Source organism: Drosophila albomicans, chromosome 2R (assembly GCF_009650485.2).
Source record: "Drosophila albomicans strain 15112-1751.03 chromosome 2R, ASM965048v2, whole genome shotgun sequence".
In the NCBI taxonomy this organism is placed as follows: Eukaryota; Metazoa; Arthropoda; class Insecta; order Diptera; family Drosophilidae; genus Drosophila; species Drosophila albomicans.
The window spans coordinates 20,904,294-20,925,275 of NC_047631.2; the positions used below are offsets into that span (position 1 = coordinate 20,904,294).

The following is a 20,982-nucleotide window of genomic DNA, read 5'->3' on the forward strand; positions in this document are numbered from 1 at the left end:
TAAAATGAAATCTAAATAAATAGCTAAGAGTGGCTGCTTCAAATGAAACTAATACAAAAGAGTGTGTTGCACGCACGCCAGGGAATTGCAGTCCCTTCATCTGATGCTGCTCCTGCTACAGCTTCTACAGCTGCTGTGGCTGTTCTCCATGTCATTGCACGCGTTATCCTTCAAGCCAAGGAGCAACACCAGCAGCAGCAATAGCAGCAGCAGCAGCTGCATGCGCGTAAGAAAATTAAATAGAAAAATTGTACATAGACAAGTTGCTTTGTGTGAGGGTGTCAGGGTTGCCAGGGTGTGCCAAAGTGCTCTCTCTATGTGTATGTGTGTGTGCTTACGCCATTGTTGCCAGCGAAGGTCCTTGCAAAGGCAAAGGGACATTGCTCTGCGCATTGAACTATGGCTAAGTAGTTGCCTCAGCCATTCGCCCCGTTGCTCAACTGGCTGCCGTGGCGCCTCTTGAGGCGCTTGTCCGTTATGGCGAATGACAAATGCTGCTGTTGCCGCTTGTGCTGCTGCTGCTGCTACTGCTGCTGTTGCTGCCGCTTATAATTAGAATATGCAAATGTTGTCAGTGGCAGCCACATGTAAATATTTATGCAGCCGCTGCTCCATGCCATTGCATCCACATTTTCTATATAGCACAGTTCTCGCATAATTTGCATGTAAACGTGCCATTTTTCTTGCGGCTTCACTTGCAACAGTCGTCGTATTTAATGTCCTTACCCTTGTTGTTGTTGTTGCTGTTGCTTTTGCTTTTGCCATTTAATTATTTTGTTTTTCGTCTGCACACTATTTATGCAAATGCTTTCGCATCAATTTTCAAGTCTGAGAGCTGAGCTGAACTGTTGCCAGTTGCCAGTTGTTGCTGCTGCTGCCTCCAAGATTATAATTGAGTTTGCCAAACTCTTTTGACGCTCAATTGATTGCGCATACGCAGCGTTGCCAACGCGCGCTGGCAAAAACCATAAATCTACCTTTAAACGCACACAGCTACATGCGCTTTTTTGTTTGGCCTTAATAACTTTACACTTCACACGCAAATGAGTGGACATGTAAATCAAATTAACCAACGAGCATGTAAATTAACTTTTCATATTAATTGCAATTTAATTAATTAGCAGGAAACATGAATGTAGCAATCTGTTTTCACACCCTGCAACCCCTTCTCTATGCAGCTGGGGTAGCATGACAATGCGTAAACTTAGTTAACATTAGGAGATATTGCAATAAGAATATTTATTAAATATAAAATGCCTTAAGAAGGCTTATAATATATGTAATTATTTCTTGAATATTTTAAATTAAAATAATAATATTTTTATTTTACATATTTAACACAAATCATGCAAATCGAATGCAGATTTTATAGCAAAACAGTAACATAACTTATTACTAATTCGAATTGAATTTAAATAAAATATTATTTAAATTTGACATACATTATAAGCGCAAAACATTTACCAATCTGTCTTAAAAATGTCTCATTCCAAAAGTAAATTTTAAAGGTAAAATGATTTAAACGTACATAAAATCTTTGAAATTATTCAAACAATTGCTGAACTATATCTGTGATACACAAATTAATATTTAATTGAGTGATATTGAATTTAATAAATATAAATGACATGTACATATAATAACATTCACTTAAATCTATTCCATAAATTATAATATGATATCACTTTTGCATCCACTTCTCATTTATAACATTCAACAATTATCAAATTATCGAGCAACATTTTTTATTTAATTAATTTTATGATAAGTGATATTGAATTAAGAAAAATATGATTAATATTCCACAACTATAACATTACACATCTTATATATATTTTTCCTATGATTATTTTTTGTAATGATTATTTTTTGTAATTTAAAATCGAATAACATTCCTTATTACAGTGAGAAGAGCCTTCCGTCTAATCTTTTCTAAAGCTGTGCAACATAAATAAATATTTAATTAAACAGAGTATTTGTTAGTTTAACACACTCGACTAGAACTTGTTTTCTTGTTCAACACACTTGCTTAACGCACAAAGAATATTACACCTAGACTGATTGCTGTCCAAGTATCCTTTGTTGCCTCCCACGTCTCTTGCTTTTGTCCCCCACAAGAGTGTTAAATCTTCGGTCCGTTGCAATTGCCTTTTTTACGCCATGTTTTGTGTTTCGCTGTGGAGCAGCGCCTAGCACGAAAAGTCATTAAGGCGCAGTGCAGCGCAAAGAGTCAACTAGGCAACAAACCGGGGCGCTCATCTCAAGCATGGGATGAAGATGCTGAAATGCTGGCCAACGCCAACGACGACGACGCCAACTTGAGCGGCAAACACCTTTTGGGTGGACGTGAGAGCAGCGGTACGTGAACGTAAATTACAATTAATTACATTTTAATGACGCTTGTTTAATTCAGCGTTTACAATTACATACACAATTATGGCGCCAGCAAAAGAAGCGACAAACACAGCGAAAGCAAGCGATAGAGACAGAGGCAGACGTGGGAGAGAGAAACAGAAAGAGAGAGAGAAAAGTGCAGCACTGATGCTCGTTACGGCACGGCGTATTCTGGCTGGCCAAGGACGAACTGCAGAGGAGAACTGAGACATTTTTATGCACTCGCTAGCAATGGCTTTAACAAATTTCACCTCGCTTTCATGCTGACCTCGCAGCCATATTAATGGCCAGGGAATTTTTTGGCGTAATTAACTGGCTGCACAACAAGCTCCCGCTTCTCCCCGCGCTGCCTTGTATCAAAGTGAAATTCAGAGAGACAAAAGCGAAAGACGAACATTTATGCTGAAATATAAGCACATTAATTCGAAAAGCAGCAGCTGCTACTGCTGTTGCTGTTGTCGCTGCCGCTGGAGGGGGGAAAAAAGTCGTCGGTGAAGCGTTGGAAAATCAGACAACAGGCAAATTGAGGTGCGAATCCATAAACACACAAGTGAGAAGCTATAAAATTAAAATGAGCCAGCGCCAACGGAAAAGTATGCTACGACTATGACTACGACTACGACTGCGAGTAAAAGTGTGTACGCATTCGGTGGCCAATGGAGCGTATGCGCAATGCAGTCTGGCGTTTGTTGCCTGCTGTCCGAGTTCGAGTGTGAATTGTGGCAAGAGCAACAACAACAACAGCAACAATGAACGGCAGTTGCCTGGTAAAGTGCCTGATGGCAATAAATATGCTTCAACTATTTGGCAGCAGGCGGCGAATTTAAAAGGTCTGCAACAACAACAACGACAACCAAGAGTGAAGGGGACAACAACAGCAGGCAGCTCTCTCAGTTCTGGAGGCCAAACAAGCAGCCAGACATTAAATTGCAATTTATGCCAATGAGTTCTTAATGTACAAGCGCCAACAACAATTGCTCAATGCCTTCTAATGGACCCCTAACGGCGGCATCCGCCAAACTTGACTGTAATTTATTTGCAAATTATTATTAAAACTTTTGCTTTTGCTTTTGCTTGGCCAAAAGCACACAGTCAGCACACCCAGAGAAGTGTGGGTGTGCTTCCTGGCTGCCCTTCCCACCCCCGTATACTACATAAATGATTCGCACTTAGTTTGCTGTCAGCCACAACAACAACAACTTCAAGACAAAAACATAGCCGTAAAGTCGCGCCTATAAATCAAGTTGCTTTTTATTTTCTTCGGGGTCAGTTTTCTCGTTACTGAAAATGTGAATAATATTCCTTTTTGGTTTCAAATGGCCTTGGCCCAGTGGTAAAGCAGAGAGCAGACAGTTGGCATTAACTGGATCTCAATTAGTTGGCAATTAGTTGGCACATGTCATCGCACATACGAGTATATATCGACGGCGCAGGAGTAGAGGGGAGGATATTCGATATTCGAGTGGATTCGATAAATATACGTGGAGTGATATATGCGTTTGCCAGCTGCCGTTCTGCTTATTCAATTAAATGCTCTGCGCCAACTCAATTTCAAAATCTCATTTATCAAGCCATTAGAGTCAAATAATCAGGCAGTCATCCACACACACAGACACACACACACACCTCTACACACACACACACTCACACACAATGCAAAGCAGTCTAAGGAGCGAGAGCGAGACTCTGTCTGGCTGTCTGGTTGTCTAGATATCTGGGAAGCACTCACATTAAAAGCAGCCGCCGTTAGCTGATAACGGAATTTGCCTACCATTAGAATCAGCAATGGCTGTTCCCCCTCCCATCTCCTTGCCACGCCTTGGCAGTGGCTGCCTCAGCGGTTGCCTTCAAGTGGAGCGCTCATTGAGAGTGCAGCAGCACGGCACACGAACCTCGATGAGTGCACTCGAGGGGCAGCAGCGGCTGCAGTAGGTGGCATAAGATGATGACAACGAGTTCGAGCAGCGAGCTTGACAAAGCCCAATTGTTAGAGCGCATGGATATAGCAGAAGATGCTTGGGGATGGGTGCGAGGAGTGCGAGAGAATTGGATGCAAACCGTAATGCACGGCAGCAATCGCATTAGAAATAGTTGAGAAATCAAAAAGATTATAGACTCAGCCAAAGAACGGGGCCAGCGACAGAGAGAGACAGAGAGTGAGAGAGAGAGAGAGGCAAGTACTCGTCGCAGTTACACAATGGAAATCAACTTGAATGAAATACAAAAAAAAAATCCAAAGAAAAAGAAAATCCTTAGAATTCACGTTGTATCTTTTTTTATACCAAGAAGAAATGCATATTGCATGAGAGAACTGAGAGGTCTTAAAGGTGCTATTACACGATGCACAAAGGCTGAAATACACGCAGTTTATTATAGGCTATTATAGAAAATTATAATTCTTTTTATGTAATCCGTTATTAAACTGGGAAATAATATAGAAAAATGTAATGACTGATTTTTGGAATGCAAGCTGATAATTATAAACAATAACACTTGCTTATAAGGTTATTGTAAATCCCTTTTTCTTAAAAGAATCGAATATAATAATTTTTACATTATTTTTCCTTATATTAATCTGTTTAATTAGAGCATCTAAGAAAGCTCCAGTCGAAGAAGCTCCGCTGTAATAAAAGCAAAGAAAAACATTAATATACCACAAAGATTCTAAAATATACCAAAGGTTATTCAAAAAATACTATACGGTACAAAATGATTGATTTTCAACCAAGCCAATTCAAAATATACTAAAGGCTTTGTATTTAAAATATACCATAGAGTAAAACTGCTAGATTTTCAGCCAAGGCAATTCGAAATATACTAAAAGCTTTATAGTCAAAATAAACCATAGAATATAAAATATATCAGACTGTCAACAAAAGCAATAAAGACGCTACTGTTGGCATATTAAATTATTTCTTAAATAAATTCTAAGACTTATTTGTTTTTATATTATTTAAATAAATAAATAAAAATTACTAACTTGATAGTTCAGTTCATTATTTTAATTGCTATCACATTAAATCCAATTTGAGTCAATCTGTTGCATCTATAAATTTATCACTGACAGCCAAGCTAGCACAAAGCAGTTGCAAATTATGAATTATATTGAAAATGAGGCAACATTATTAGTATTTGCTATCACTTTATAGTTGAATGAATTAGTTAAACAGTGTTACTATCAATTTAGACGCTGTTTGATGCACGTGAAGTTATCATAATTACGCTTTAATGTCATTATTCAGTTGCATTGAAATTAGATCAGAAACGTTTTACCACAAAATTGCATTCGTTGTCATTGTGTGTGGTGACGCGAAATGCCATTGCCACTCCGACTGCCATTGCTATTGCTATTGGCCCGGACAGCGCTGAGTTCCATTATGATAAATGTGCAAAGAATCAAATGAGGTTGAAAGAAATGCCTTGGTTTAGCAGGCAAACCAGCCGAAAAGAGCGACGAGACGACGACACGACTTCAGGCCGTACAATTGCCTGGCACTCTCTATCTCTCTTTCTCTCTTTCTCACTCTATCACTTTGTGTTCCTCTCTGTTTGGCGTGGTGGAAGCTGGCGCGCTTTATGCCGATGGCACTACGAATTAGCGCCGTAAATCGCATTTAAATCGTAAAATTCTCACAGCCAGCCAGTCACTTTGCCTTTGCATATAGAGTGCCGGCAACAAGCCCCAACGGAGCAAAGCCAGAGACAACTTCAGGGCAAGGGCGGGGCGGTGGAGGGTGGCGAGAGGGTGGACAAAACGCCAGGGCGCCAGTGAGCCCCTTTAGTATGCTCAAAGATTTTGATCCTATCAACTAAATTGCATTTGACAGTTGGCGAAAAAACTTTTGCCTTGCCTTCTCGTTGTCGTTCTCGATGGCGTTTGTCGATGTCGATGTCGATGTCGATGCCATAATTCCTGGTTCGTCGTAGCTCGTTGAGCTCGCAACGCAAGGCGAACATTGTAACTGCAAAATATACATCAGGGCCAACTACGATAATTCTCTCAATTGCATTTCAATTTAAAGCGTGTGTATGCCTCATTTACCACTTGGAAACTCACCGCCGCTTATTTGATTGAGTTGCCTCTGCCGCTACAGTGGTAACACACACATAGAACAATACATAAATATGCTTTTTGCGTTAATTATATTTGTTTGACACCAGTAATAACATAGAAATACCAAACACCCTTTGCTTCAAACGCTGTTATCGCAACGACGATCACAGGCGACTGTTAGACATAACATGTTCTTGTTTAGAACTTTACAGCGTTCTGTTAAGTGCCCCTTTAGCTCAGTGGTAGAGCGTTGGTCTCGTAAACCAAAGGCCGTGAGTTCAACCCTCACAGGGGGCAACTTCCCATGTGTGTTTGATCGAAACTACTTTTTTTAAATTTTTTTAAATTCGAATAATAATTTTATTAACACTATTACAGAATTTTGTCTAAGAATGTCAAAAAAGAGTTTATCGCATAAACGACATCGAACCCCCCATTGCGGCAGCTGTCTGCTGCAATTTCCAATCGATTGCCGGCATGTTCGCACTTCATGCGATAACTTGGAAGTTTTGCAATTTGCGGCATTGCAAAAGAAAGTTGGTCTTAATACTTCTGGCTGCTGCTGCTGCTGCTACTGCCTGGGCCAGTACCTCAAGATGTTTGTACTATTCTTTTTCAGCTGTTTGCCCTAGCTGAGTATTTTTATGATCCCTTTCTGCTCCTTTTTTCGACTTTTGCCTCAGATTTATGCGGCAAAGTCGCAGCGAGTTTAAGTGTGCTTGCGCATGTTTCGATAATTTGCGTGATTTTTGCATTTTGTTGGTTTGGAACTTGTAGGTCGACGTCGTCGTCGTCGTAGGTGCATGCGTAAGTGGCACTGCCGCCGTCAGCTGCATCATTAAAACTTGCCTATTTGCACCACTACAAAAATGTGGGACACCATCTCCAGCATATTCAACATACTCTCTTATACATATATATTATGTATTTGTGAAAATTGTATAATGATTTTATATTTATTTTAGCTGGCAATTAAAAGCGACTTGTGCATTAAATATTTACTTGCAATTAGAGCAACTGCTCAACTCAAGTGCAGCTTAGCAGCTTAGCGCGTTTCTTCTTCTATACTTGAATGAGTATGTGAATGTGTGTATGTGTGTGTGTGTGAGGAGGTTGTGGTAAGTCTATGTCCCGTGACAGACACTAATTATGGATTTTAGAATTTGCGACTTGCGACTTGCAACTTGCGAGTTGCGACTTGCAGCAAACCGCAAGACAAGAGACATGAGACAGCGAGAGTGAAGGGGAAAGACGAAGAGGAAGAAGAAGAAGAAGAAGACGCCGCCACAGGACACACCTCGCGCTGCCATTTTGCGGTTACGCAAAGGGAGCGGAGACCAAGGAAACTGCCTGACATCAAAATTCCACCAGTATCTATGTAAGTTTGTCGCAGTGTTATCTGCAATGCCACACATACACTGAGCGAGCGCTCTGCTACGTGCTGCAAGCATATGTGGCAAGCTCGGTGGGGTGACAGAGGGGGAAAGGGTGAACGAGGCGCATTGAAATCGCCACCATTAATAAGAAAGTTTTGCCCTGCCTGGCTGCTGGTAATAAGCAAATTGAGATGACAAAGTTTATTGTTGATTTTATGTGCGCACACACAGACAGCGAAAGAGGCAAAGAGAAAGCAAGAGACAGAGAGAGAAAGAGTAAGAGAGAGAGAGAGAATCCGGCGGGGATCAAGCGACCTAAATGAGTTATTTAAGTAGCACTCGCGCCCCAGTTTAAATGCGCTCGTAATTTGCCTTTGTGCCTGGCAACTTTTTGTGTGAGTGTGTGTGTGTGTGCCGCAGCCCAACACAACATACGTCTCTACAATTACCCGTACACATATGTGACTGCTACAGTGAAGCAAACACAATCGAAATCTCCACGTAATCCGCCAAATTATTGTAGTTAAGCTAGAATATATATTTGATATATACAACTAGTATTTTATCATACTCTGTCAATAGTTAAGCGGCTTTAGTGCACATAAAAAATTGAGTATTTTTATGGCGACGGTTTAACAATGGCACGGCAGTTCATCATAGTGCAGCAGCACTGTATTTGTCTAAGCTATTAATGCGCCCAGGTTCTGAGCCGGAGTTTTGTGTCCCGTTTGTTGTGTGAGGAATGCAGAGAAGTAGGCAATGGGGGGCATACATTGTGTGTGTGTGTGTGTGTGTGTGTGTGTGTGTGTGTGTGTGTGTGTGTGTGTGTGTGTGTGTGTGTGTGTGTACTTTGTGTGTACTTTACTTGGCTAAGTACGTGATTTGATTAGCGCCCGAAAATCCAGTCCGTGTCTGGGCTTAGCTTAGCTTTGTGCCTTGTGCCGCAACACTTATCAAGTATACGCAACGCTGCACAAGCCGAAAGCACAAATTTTTAAATACTGTGCAAAAATTGTAATACTCTCGCTTTAGTCGTAAGTAAATACGTGATATATATGTATGTATATATGCTGTAAAAATCGCCTGTTGAGGTCAACAAATTATCGCAAGCATTTTTCATTCTCATTTTGGTCCGTTTGGTTGGTTGCTTGGTTGCTTGGTTTGCTCGGTTTGTTCGCTTTGGCCACAGCGTTCTCGCTTCTCGCAATGTCAACAGCAAAATACGTGCACAAACATAGAAATGGCTGCCATTGACAAACTAGGAAGCGGCCAGCACAAACACACACTCACATATCAGTGTGTGTGTGTGTGTTGTGGCACGACGTAAACGAGACATTAATGCTATTATACGCAAGTGTGAGTGTGTGTGTGTGTGTGGGCGGCACTTGTGTAAAAAGCAACTAATGAAAACGGAAATAAAAACCGCTCGAGGAATGCTGATGACTCTCCAAGGATGGTATTTAATATATGTGTGCGGCTCGTGTGCCAAAGGCTCGACACTGCAAGCATCAGCTCTTGCTTCAACTCCTGCTCCGACTCCGGCTCAACCCATTTTGCACGCGCGCCCAAGCACTTAGCATCAATTTGGTGGCTCGTACATAAGCGACAAACAGAGACAGAGGATGCGCCCGTGTCTTGGCAGCCAGAAAGCGAAAGAGAGAGACAGAGCGCTGTAGCAAGACAACTAAGTAAAAGCATAAGTAATGCACATAAATCAAAAATTCAGTGCTGCCAGTGTAGGAGAGACCCCAACGCTGCTGCCTGTCAGAATGGCACGCACAAATACTCACTCAGTTCAGCGAGAAGAAGCTGGCAGGCAGGCTGGCAGGCAACTCAGAGGAGCCCGAAGCAGTGGAAACCTCCGACTCGGTGTTGGGGCCCGTGAAAATGCTTAACAATGTGCAAGTCCAGTGCTTGCAGGTACAATTACCGCCAAGTGCCTGGGCCCAACACAATCGAGAACTTAGCCACCATGAAATATTGAAGTTGCCGCCTCTACCCGGACCGCACTTGACTATAGAGACGGAGCGAAGAGAGAGAGCTGTGGATGACCACGACTGGGCGTCAATAGTGTGGCATCGACATCGACATCGGTATCTGCTCCCGGCTGCTGGCTGCTTGAGAGCGTCAGTTGGCAAATGGCACCTGCGGAATGCGCTGCTGGAATCTTTTGAAAAATATTTTCTATATTTTCTCGCCCCTCTTTTTCTTTTTTCGCAATGGCTGCCAAGACAAACGTATGTATATGTATATAAATTTGCTGTGGCCAGACAGGTGTGTAATTTATTGATTATTCCGCTAGATATGCTCGCACAGCAATACACTCGCACACACACACACAGAGTCAGGTGGGTGTGTGGCAAGCTCCGGCTTGTTTAGACATTTTGTCATCTTCAATTTGTGGCTGTCATGCTGGCTGGCAGACAAGCACTGCCACAGCCAATGGCTGCATTTCCAAAAGTGGATTACAAGCTGAAGGCACTTGTAATCGCTGCGTTAAGCCAGCAGCCAGCAGCCAGCAGTCGGTAGCTAGCAGCCAGTGCTGAAGTTCCCAGTTGCCTGTTGGCCTGCCATTGAACAGCCCTATTCTCGAGGCATTCCCCCTTCGGCTGGCATTTCCTGGCATCTTCATTTCATTTGCTCTCAGCTCCTGGCCGTGTCCTTCCCTCGGTGTGCTGGGTAAGCGCGTTTATTGAGTTTTAATTGGATAAGTTATAGACGCTCATGTTGCATAAATTCCACAGACATCTTTGTTTTGACACCCACACACATTCCGGAGGCCACAAAACGGCAGTGGCAATGTCAGTGGCAGTCGCAGTCGCAGTGGCAGGTGTGGCAAGTGTGCGGAAGTTGCCACTGCCACTGCAGCTGTTGCAGCCTTTGAGCTGTTCTTCATATTCAGCGCATTCGTGCGGCAACTGCCAGAGACGTGCAGCTCATTATACGATCTCTCAATATATATTGAACACTCGAATCGAAGAAAGCAACAATTAATAAAAGCGTTGACAAGCTTAATATCTTCGCTAAAGTGTTTGGAAAACAAAACCCTTAAATTCAAAAGAATCTAAAGTTAAATTTAATAGAATATTCCTTTAAGAGTTGGCCTTAAAAATCAAATGGGAAAAACTATTTCTTCATAGATTGTGATTTTATTATTAAACAACACATAGTTTTTCTTTATACCAATTTTACAGAGTGATATTTTGAGTGTCCATACAATTTGGACTCAAAATTGGCTTCATTTAAATTAATTAATGAAAACATGTCTCATATTTGAAATAGAGGAAGTTTTAAATTTTTACAGTGTTATAAATAATGTGGAAAAATGTAATGACAAGAGTCAAAGAGAAGCAAATTTTTTGTAGTCATAAAAAAAATGATGCCTAATATAATTTTTTTCGAATGAAATCGAAAATTATAAAAGAACTTTAGGTGCTAAAATCGAGACTTTAAACTATATTTCATATTTTCCATTGACTGTCATTAGTACAGAAAAGTTTCGGTTTAAACTGTAAATACATAATTAAATATTTTTTCTACAAAAAAGTCTCTCTTTAAGCTGTAAATAGACAATTAAATATATTTTATTAAATATTAACATAAAAACGTATTATTATAAATTTATAAATACGCTTTAAATACCTGACGAATAAAAAGAAAAGATTTAGGGAATTTCAATATTTTTTAAAAAGTATGAAAATTATGAATTTCTATTTCTGGATCGTGCAACACGTGTCCAGCTACAGTAAGAATGAACGCTTAATTAATAAAGCGGACAGAGGGCATTGTTCGTGTGACCAATTCATTATGCGCATTTCCACGGAGTTATGGCGCATAACTAGGCGTATACTCAATCTTTTGTTGTGGCAAGTATTGCCTAATCACAGTGGACATTGCGACGTGCAGTTGCCCTTTTGCCTGCTGGTGCACTGGACCCAAACAGCGAAGAGAAATCGGGAGTGGCGGGAGTGGAGAGTGTAACGTTGGCATCATCAGTCATGCCAGTTCATTATTATCGCTGACATTGCGCTGGTTGCGCCCGCTCCACTTATAATTCATTTCTATTGTGCCAAGCGATGCCTCAGCTTGCCTCAACTTGCCATGCCACAACTTGCCAAGCTATGCCTGAAAGCCCCTTTTGATCCAGATGACTTATTTGTCTTGAGGAAGCTCGCAGTAAAATTGCTTTTCCTACTACGCGCTCACTTCCTGCTCAGCTCTCTCTCTCTCTTTCCTTCGCTGTTGTTGTTCTCCTTGTTATTGTCTGTCGCTTGTTGCGCGTCTTGTCCTGCTGCCACTGCCACTGCCATTGCCACTAGCAACTGGCTGACGCAACTTTCTCATTGTTTTGCCGCCTTTTGTAGTGCACAAAGTCTGGGGATCGGTGTTAATAGACGCCTGTTGTCTCTTGTCTCTTCTCCTCTGTCTCTTGTCTCTTGTCTAGTGTCTCACTCGGGCAGCGAGCAAAAGCTGCCATAGCAGCCGTTGGCTCTTCATTTGTCGCTTTGCGCTTATTGTCAACTGCGCTGGTCTTCATTTTCTTGTGATTAATGTCGTCATTAACTGCAATTAACTTTTTTAGTTGGCGACCGCGACAAATCTTTCGACGTTTTTGCTCGAACTTTTTGGCCCAAAAGCCACTTGACTGCCATGTTGAGCAATGTCAATTTGTGGATGTCATCGTTGAGTGGATATCCTTCGATAGCCTTCATCAGTCATGTGGAGTCACTCTGTGTGTATGTGTGTGTAAGTGTGTGTCGTCTTCTTATTGTCTGTCTGTCTGTCTGTCTGTGTGTCTGCGTTGCCGGCGACAACCTTATATTGGTTCTGTTTTTGCTCTAATTATTTGTTCAGCATTCAAGTACTAATGGCCTGGGCTGTGACCTCTTGTCCTCTTGGCTGACAACACTGTTAGCTGGCAAAGTTTTTACTTCACTTAACTACAAAATAAAAGTGTGACATGTGTGTGGGCGTCATTTTCTCTATGTGTGTGTGTGACACAAGGGATGCGCACGTACACACCCTGTATTGGGAGCTCGACTACAGCATCAACTTCAGTTAGCCATCATCAAGTGTAGAGCGTGTATCTGCAAGTGCAATATGTATCTATTACCAACTTGAATCCTTGCCGCTTGCCTGCGCCTGCAATTTGCACGTATATGCCACAAATTTGATAATTTTCCAAAAAAACTTGAGCTGCCCCCAAAACGGAAATCGCTCTTAGAGCTAATTCCAAATGCCACGGCAAAAGTTTCACATACTTTGTTTTGCGCCAGCGAAAAAAAAAAAACAAAATTGTGGGTATAAACAACTAGAGACAGCAGTTGACTTTAGTTGGATTTAAATTCATAATTATTATAATCGGTAGTGGCATATTTTTACTCTATGAACCCAATTTGTAGCATTGATAAATGCACAATTAAACCAAATAACATGTGTGGATTATAAATTCGCTGAAAAACTGTGATTTACATATATGAATATATCCAATTTATGAAGCATTGAAAAAGTATTAGTGAGTAATTTTTGACACTCATTCCACTGCAATTGACTTATAAACAAAATTACCTTATCCTTAATTTACTTGATTTTAAAATTTAGAATTAATCTACTTTATTTACAGTAGAAACAATTTAAAAAATAAGTAATCTGGGCTTATACTATATTTTAAGCTATATTTGATTTCAAAAATTTTTTTCTGAGGTTTCGATAAATAATATATAAATTCGTAAATTTTTTGTATTTTGTACAAATTTGATCGTTTTTGATCGTTTTGATCGTTTTTGAAATATTTTTCTGTTCTGTCAAAATATCAAAAACGATCAAATTTGTACAAAACATATACAGAAAGACATGGAACAGAAAAAAAATTCTAAAATCATTTTTGGCTCTAATAAATCATGAGCTAATCAAGGGCTATAAGATTTACTTTATTCAAAATAAAATAATCTTTTAGTATATGTTTATTTCACTTTGAATTACTCATATGCAGATAACGCTATCACATTTATACTATAGTTTATAATGTTTAAAGTTATTTAGCACTCATTCTTTGAACACTTTTCAGTTTAGTTGCCACATATTATATTCAATTTGATTAGAATTATTGTGTGTTGTTCGTATACTGAATATTTATTATGTAATTTATTTTATGTATTTGTTAAATGCATCCAATATTCTCTTTAGCCTCAATTAATACTTAATCCAAATTTAAAATTCTTGAAAGAAAACTACCGTATACTTAATATTTCATATAATTTGAACTCTCATAAAATTCTCGTACATATTGTTTAGTATTTATTTAATATAATTAATTACTTTCGACGACTTCTTTCAACTGCTGCTTTAAGCTGTCTTCACTTTGATTGAAACTTTTGAAATTCGTCTGTCTACGTCGTATGCGCAATATTTATTTAAAATCTATTTTATGTGATGCTTGAGAGTACTCAGCATTCGGCACGCACATCTCTATTGTTGAAATTTTTAGCTCTCGTATTTTTTTAAGTGGCTCACACAGACACACACACATTCGCATAGGAAAAGACTAAGACACTTGGCTTGGCTTGTAGCTGGCACCTTTTTTTTTTGGGCTATTTGGCTTGCATTTCTGCGTTTTAACTTTCTTACAATAAAGTAATGTTATCTTGCTCCCCCAGCTACTTTGCGGCTTAGGCAACAGGCGACCTGGAGTTGTGAATGCTACAGCGTGAAATGGGCGTGGCAGCGGAGGCGTGGGCTGAGGACTGTGAATTTGGAGTTGGGCAGCAGGCGACAGCAGGATCTACGGGAAATTACTCTGTGCTTTATCGTGCATATAAATCTATTTGCTCAGGTGTTTTTCGCTGCTAATATGTTTGTGATGACTTTATTTTGCGCTTACCGCCGGCTTTTCTCGCCTGCTTTACTTGCCTTTACATTTTTTTTGCGCCCTCTGTTGTTTTTGCTTTGCTTTTCGGGCACTGCCTTTTGCCGCCTTATTTATACATCCACAATATATGTATGTATGTGTTTTTACGGGGGAGGGTGAAGAAGAGGGGGTGCGTTTTCTGTAGGCGGCGGCAGCTTAACAGTTTCTCGCTAGAAAAGTTGTAAAAAGGTTTTGCAGTATGGCAGCTGGTCTGGTAAGAAAAAGCATACGCATTATTTTCAACCAAAAAGTTGTGCGCTGCTTTAATAAATATATTTTTGGAGCGCAGCGCCAATGCGTCGTATGCGCAATTTGCTTAAATAAATACGTGACGTGCCCCGTGGCAACGCCTCACACATACTCTTAAGCACACACACACTCGCACACACTGAGACGCTGACAGAAAGTGCAAATTAAAAGCCAAAACCGTTAGGCTAAATGCTTTAAGCACTTAACTTGCATGCACACAACGACGAGCTGTTGTTCTCGTTGTTGTTGGTGTTGTTGTTGTCGCTGGTTAGCTGAAATATTCACGAGTGCACATAAAACGCGACCCAAGGCGCAGGAGCCGCCGCCGACGACGACGACACCGACGCAGGACACGACTCATAGGACCCGAAATGATTGTAGGCAAGGCTTTTAAGCCTTTTTTTTTAATGCCCTTAACAACAACTAGACAAGGTATACAACACAACTACTATGACTACAATGTGTGTACTACATATCAGCAAAGCACACACACTCTCGCACACACTCACACACACACACACACACACGTGAACAAAGGCACAACAATGTCGTCGCGACCACAGAACATTTACTCAAGGGATTAACTGTAAAGATCTTAATGCCTCTATTTCGACGGTCTTAAGTATACTTCCGCCTGGCCAGGACACAGCCCCAATGTGTGACAGGGACAAGTCAAGCAGCACTGACTTACCCCACCCTCTCCCTCTCCTTCTTCCTCTCTCTCTCTCCGCCTCCTCCTGATCCAACCCCCACGTTTTTCTAGCTTCTTATTTGTGTTTGTATTTGGGCTTGTGTTTGTTTTGCCACTAGCCCTTGGCTCCTTGCTCCTTGCCCGATTGCTTCCAGTTTAGGCAATGGTGGCTCCTCTTCACAGTGCCTCGAGCAGCACTTGCGTGTGCTTTGTTTGTTTGCACTGCCTGCGTGTCTGTGTGTGTGTTTATGTGTGTGGTGAGGTCCTTGGGATTGGGCCACATATGCACATTGTCATTGCCAAGTACCACTAATATTATTTACATTTCGTTAGGTTTTGCTGCCGCTTCTCCACTCTCCACTCTCCACTCGATACAGATGCTTGTTTGTAGATTTTGTAGATGCTTCGGTATCTGTGCCATCTACTTATTCATCAGTTAGCCACACGGTTGGTTGACTACCCTTCGATTCTGTGTGCTTCATGCCCGGCGGAAACAATTACTGAAAATTACTACGGCAAAGCAATAAAAGCACAAAACTTTGTCGGCGTTCCTTTCGCCGCTGCTTCTTTTATTTTTTTGACTAATAGAATTTCACGCTAACAAAAAAGTTCAATACACAAAACTTTTGCGACTTTCATAATGAAACTGAAATTATGAAACGGTAAAATTGAAAAACCACACCATGCAAATACTTGTATAACAATTACAACAACAACGACAACAACAACAGCAGCAACAACAGCAACAGGAGCTGCTGAAAGCGGAAAAGTAACAACAACTGGTAACCAGATGTTGCCCGGGGCAACAGCCGTTCTGTTTGTTGCTCATGTACATAATTGAAAAATATGATGTTATATTGCGGCAATCTGATTAAAATTACATTAATATAATAACAATAACAACGACAACAACCACAGAGAAGATAGCAGCGAAAAGCGCTTGCTGTAAAATTACGGTTTTTGTCCAACTTTCGACAAACTGGCAATTCGTGAACAGTTTATGACGTCTGCCAAACAGAACAAGTAAAGCCACAAAACTTTGCAAACACCTATCGATTCACCGAACAAGTTGGCGGAAAAAAAATCGCTGTTTTTGTGGCCACAATTGCAACGAACAGCAGTCAAGCAGTCAATTGCAGACAACACTTTTAGTTTTGCACAAAATAATGCAAGTTTTCCATAATTAAAGGACTTTTTTCAATCCATTTATTAAATAACGCTTGTTGTTTCAATAACTGAATTTTGTCTGTTATTTTCTTTTCTTGTCGTTCCTTTCATATGCGATGATGTTGTCAAATGAATTTAACAATTTCAAGTAGTTAGATGGTTCCTCAGCGATCCTCAAATTGTGAAGTTGTCACTGGTCAGTCAAGGAATTCCAAATCTATAGATGAACTGCAACTTCACACGATAAATAAACATGGAGACTTTTAACTTAACTTAAAGTTTATTACATAAATAAGTTACGTTATGTTATGGTCTTAAGGCTCACTTATGGGATACGTTTTACTTTGATTCCAATGGGTTGGACTGGGACTTGGGGCAATAACATCACTTACACATTACATTTTATACGTATTGCGTTTAACTGATGATGATAATTATAATGTAGATATAACTACCGCCCCGATCGCAGCACATTCTGTAATTGTATGCTATGGAGTCAGTTCAGCTTATTTTGTTGCGCAAATAATATTTAATGAGTTGTATGCAGACTTCTGCATCTTCAGCACTGTCGTGACCGGCCTCTGTCAAAGAGATTACAGAATAATCAGTTACAAATTAATATATAATATATGTATACTTTCATCTCTTACCGTTCTCTTGTATAATGCGTTTCAGATTCTCAATGCAGAGAGTTTTGAGAGCTCGTTTCTTCGGTGGCCCCATTTTGTGTGGAAACAAGACAGATGTGTCCACAACCACATCGTGTATGAGCTTCAACGCCTTTAGATCGCTCTCCAGGCTGTGGCCCACCAGCACCGTCTTGGCATGAAACATGGACATAAGCACGGCTTGCACGTCACGTAAGGAGCGCGTCTCCTTCGACAGCATAGCTTCCGTTATGCCCGAATAGCTGCAACAACAACCAATAAATTAATTAAATGAAATCTTAATTTAAACACACAAAACATACACGGTATTGTAGTCCACAATTTGATTGTCCGGTTTCACAAGAGCATCGTAGACACTGCGCCCGTTGATGTCCACAACGGTCACACGTGTCAACTCGATGCCGTGCGTAGTATAACACATTTCACAGTCAAGTGCATAGATATCCTTTTTGGTGGGCGCATAGTCATCGCTTCGCTCGATCGTCTTCACATAGCAGTTCAGTTTGTCGGGATCATAATAGTCGCTGACATGATAATTGGCGTAACTGCACCCAGGAGTGCCCGACGGCTGCTGACAGCAACGGTGATGATTGTCCGTGAATCCGCGACGATAGCCCGTGCTCTTTGGATGATAGATGCACATGTCTGTGCCCTGTGATTCATAGATATTCAGATTGAAGACCTTGCCACAGCGTGAGCAATAGCGCTCAGTCTCATTGGGTCGCCGATTGGGACGATTGGCTTGTATGACAGCTGTGCCTGGTCGTTTGCCTGGCCTTGGATAACCATTGGCCACCAGTTGCTCGTCAGTCATTCGCAAGTCGTAGACCATTTTGTAAGCCTTTTCACCGGGCAGTGCATCAAACGGTTCACCAGCTGCCGTTGAGCTTAGTTTTCTATAACATTAACGTAAAATTAAGTTATTATTTCACATATAATGTAATCGACTTACTCTTTTTTCTCCACGCTCCATGATGTAGTCAAAGCACGCTTGCCGCCCAGCATCATTTCATGTGAAACGGTTTTGTTGTTGGCACTCGACTGATTACCAGCCTCAATTGCCTCTTTGCGCAGCTTGTTGACCGCTAGCATGGAGCTGTTCTTGTAGATGGGAACCGTGCTGCACTTCTTAAAGACAGCCAGCTCCTCTACCTGTGCTCGCTCCCAAGCATCGGCCAGCTGCGGATAAATGATGACGCACTCCTTGACCATCAGCTCGTAATACTGCATCCGAACGTTGTACGATATCTTCGAGCTGCGCGGCTCCAGCACAGGCGGCTTCTCAACAGCAGCAGACTCTGTTGAGGGTGCCACTTTATCCAGTGCTGCTGTGGGTTTGTGGGCTACCCGACTGCCGCCTTTGAAGGATTGTGCTGTGGTAAAAGCGGGTTTCTTTTCAGCCTGCAACTCTTCGATCTTCTTCTTTGCGCGTGCTATGGCCAACATATTGGCCACGGGCGCAATAGTGCGAGCTGCAAGGCAAAATACATATTAATATATAAGCTATGTAAATTGACTAAAGAAAAACTCAGAGCAATGTCTCAACTATATTATGCACAAAGTGCCGCCTCCTAGCTCTTACCGATTGCGCTATGTGTTCACAAATCAGTTTGTTAGACAGATAGGACAAAGAAATATGTATAATATAATTCAAAACTATAAGCACACAACGCAACTGAACCTAGAAGACTGCAATTTCCTCTACTGTAACTATGCTTACCTGTGCGCACTGGCGGCGTTAAAGCGCTGCGTGAGATGAGCGGCGTCAGTGTCTTGGCTCTTGCCTCGCGCAGCTCCTCCTGCGCCACACGCACTCGCTCCTGAGCCAACCGCAACTGCTCCGCATCAGCGTCTGCACGGATCTTCTCCTGGCGCCGCAGTTCGGCGCGTCTATCGAAGATCGCTTGCATAGCGTTGCGTATGTGATTGGGCTTGTGCACAGCCTTAGCTACTTGCGGTCTGCATTTGTCCGCGCTCTCGTGAGCTACACGGCGCTTCTGTAGCGCTGCAGTAGCTGCCTCGGTGTAGGCATCAATGTCGGGCGAGGATGCCTTGCGTTTGCGTGTATTCTCGACGCTCTCGTTCGTTGCCGTCGTCGTCTCCGTTGTGGATTTGTGCATTTGTGCAAATTCCTGTTCCAGTTCATCGAAGATCATTTCGCATTGACGCGTAATTTCAGCCTCCGATGTTGACACATCCACTTCAAAGTCCAAATCGAGCTCATCAGCAGCATCTACTGAACTTTGGCTAGACATAACAGTAGCTGATGCCTCACTTTTGGTTTTGTCTGTTTTGCTGCTGCTGCTGGAGGAAGAGCTCTTTGATCTGCTGCCGTTGGAGGAGCTGTGTGAGATGGACTTTGAGCTGGAGCTGCTATGCGACTGGCGACTTTTTGAAGATGACGACCCTGACGTGGATGAGCTGCTCTTGTGTTTCCTATCCTCTTTCCGATCTTCCTTTCGCTCCTTGTCGCTGCTGCTTGACTTGCGATGTGACGATGATGTTGATGAGGATGAAGTTGATGATTTGTGCTTGGAGCTACTGCTGCTGCTGGAACTGCGATGTTCCGAGCGTTCTTTGCTTCTGTGTGCCGATGATGATGAAGAGCTCTTGCGCTCTTTGTCTTCCTCCTTATCTTTATCTTTATCCTTATCCCTATCCTTATCACGATCCCGCGACTTGCTCGATTTGTGTTCATACTTGCGGGAACTAGAAGACGATCGCTCCTTTGGCAGTTGCTGGGATGTTTCCTCCTTTGGCTCAACAACTTCGTCCACTTCCATGGGCATTTCCACCTCCATAATCTCGTCAGCTTCTTCGTTGATCTCTTGCCTCTCGCCATTGGCCAAGGAAGAGGGTATATATTTGGGCGCATTGGTGATATCAACGCCAACTTTTTTGGGCGAAGCATTCAGTGCTGGCTTTTCTGGATGATATTCCAGATTGGGTTTCTTCTTCGGCGCACTCAGAAGCGTCATTTCCGGCAATGGCAGTGAAAGCAGCTTCGGCACCGGCGCTGGTTTATACTCGGGCACCGTATCAGCGGCTGCGGCTGCATCAGCATCTTCTGCAAGCACAGCTTTATCAGTTAATGAACAAAATATATAGGCTTTCGACTTACCCTTGCGTAAATGCTTAAAGTGACAAAAGGGACGTTTGCAAGTTGTGAAGGACGCTGCCGTTGTTTCATCTTTCTTTGTGGCGTCGTAGTAGGGGCAGATGATGCCTTTGAACAGGCCCGTTGAAGGCAACATTTTGCCACTGATTTGATGTGCCCCTCGCTAATTAATAGTCACTACTTTCATCAAAACAACAAAAAATTGTAATGTTCTAATTATTTTTGTGCCGTGTATTTGCTCATTGCATGAAATTAATGCCAGATGTTTGTAGTATGTAGTGTGCAGAGCTGCCAGATTTGTGCAAGTGAGTGTGAGTGTGGCAACGCTGTCTAAACAGCTGATAGCATAAACAAATTG

At 41.8% G+C, this 20,982-nt stretch overlaps 1 protein-coding gene and 1 non-coding gene across 3 annotated transcripts; one reads left to right on the forward strand and one right to left on the reverse strand.

The window, feature by feature from the left end:
* The first annotated feature begins 6,673 nt into the window (after positions 1-6,673).
* Trnat-cgu (transfer RNA threonine (anticodon CGU)) lies at positions 6,674-6,745 on the forward strand. Its single transcript has one exon. It is a non-coding gene; the product is annotated as a tRNA-Thr (tRNA).
* A 10,365-nt stretch (positions 6,746-17,110) lies between these two features.
* Positions 17,111-20,901, reverse strand: LOC117573410 (RNA exonuclease 1 homolog). 2 transcript variants are annotated; one of them, XM_052008185.1, is made up of 6 exons: positions 20,628-20,901; positions 19,227-20,570; positions 18,459-18,978; positions 17,809-18,402; positions 17,489-17,748; positions 17,111-17,419 (listed from the first exon to the last, which is right to left on the reverse strand). In XM_052008185.1, exons 1-6 carry the CDS (start codon positions 20,758-20,760, stop codon positions 17,340-17,342), a joined length of 2,931 nt encoding a protein of 976 aa, XP_051864145.1. In that variant the 5' UTR covers positions 20,761-20,901; the 3' UTR covers positions 17,111-17,339. The 2 variants fall into 2 exon arrangements, with proteins under 2 accessions (XP_051864145.1, XP_034112504.1); XM_034256613.2 differs by having other exon boundaries at positions 17,113-17,419; positions 19,227-20,573.
* Positions 20,902-20,982: the final 81 nt, after the last annotated feature.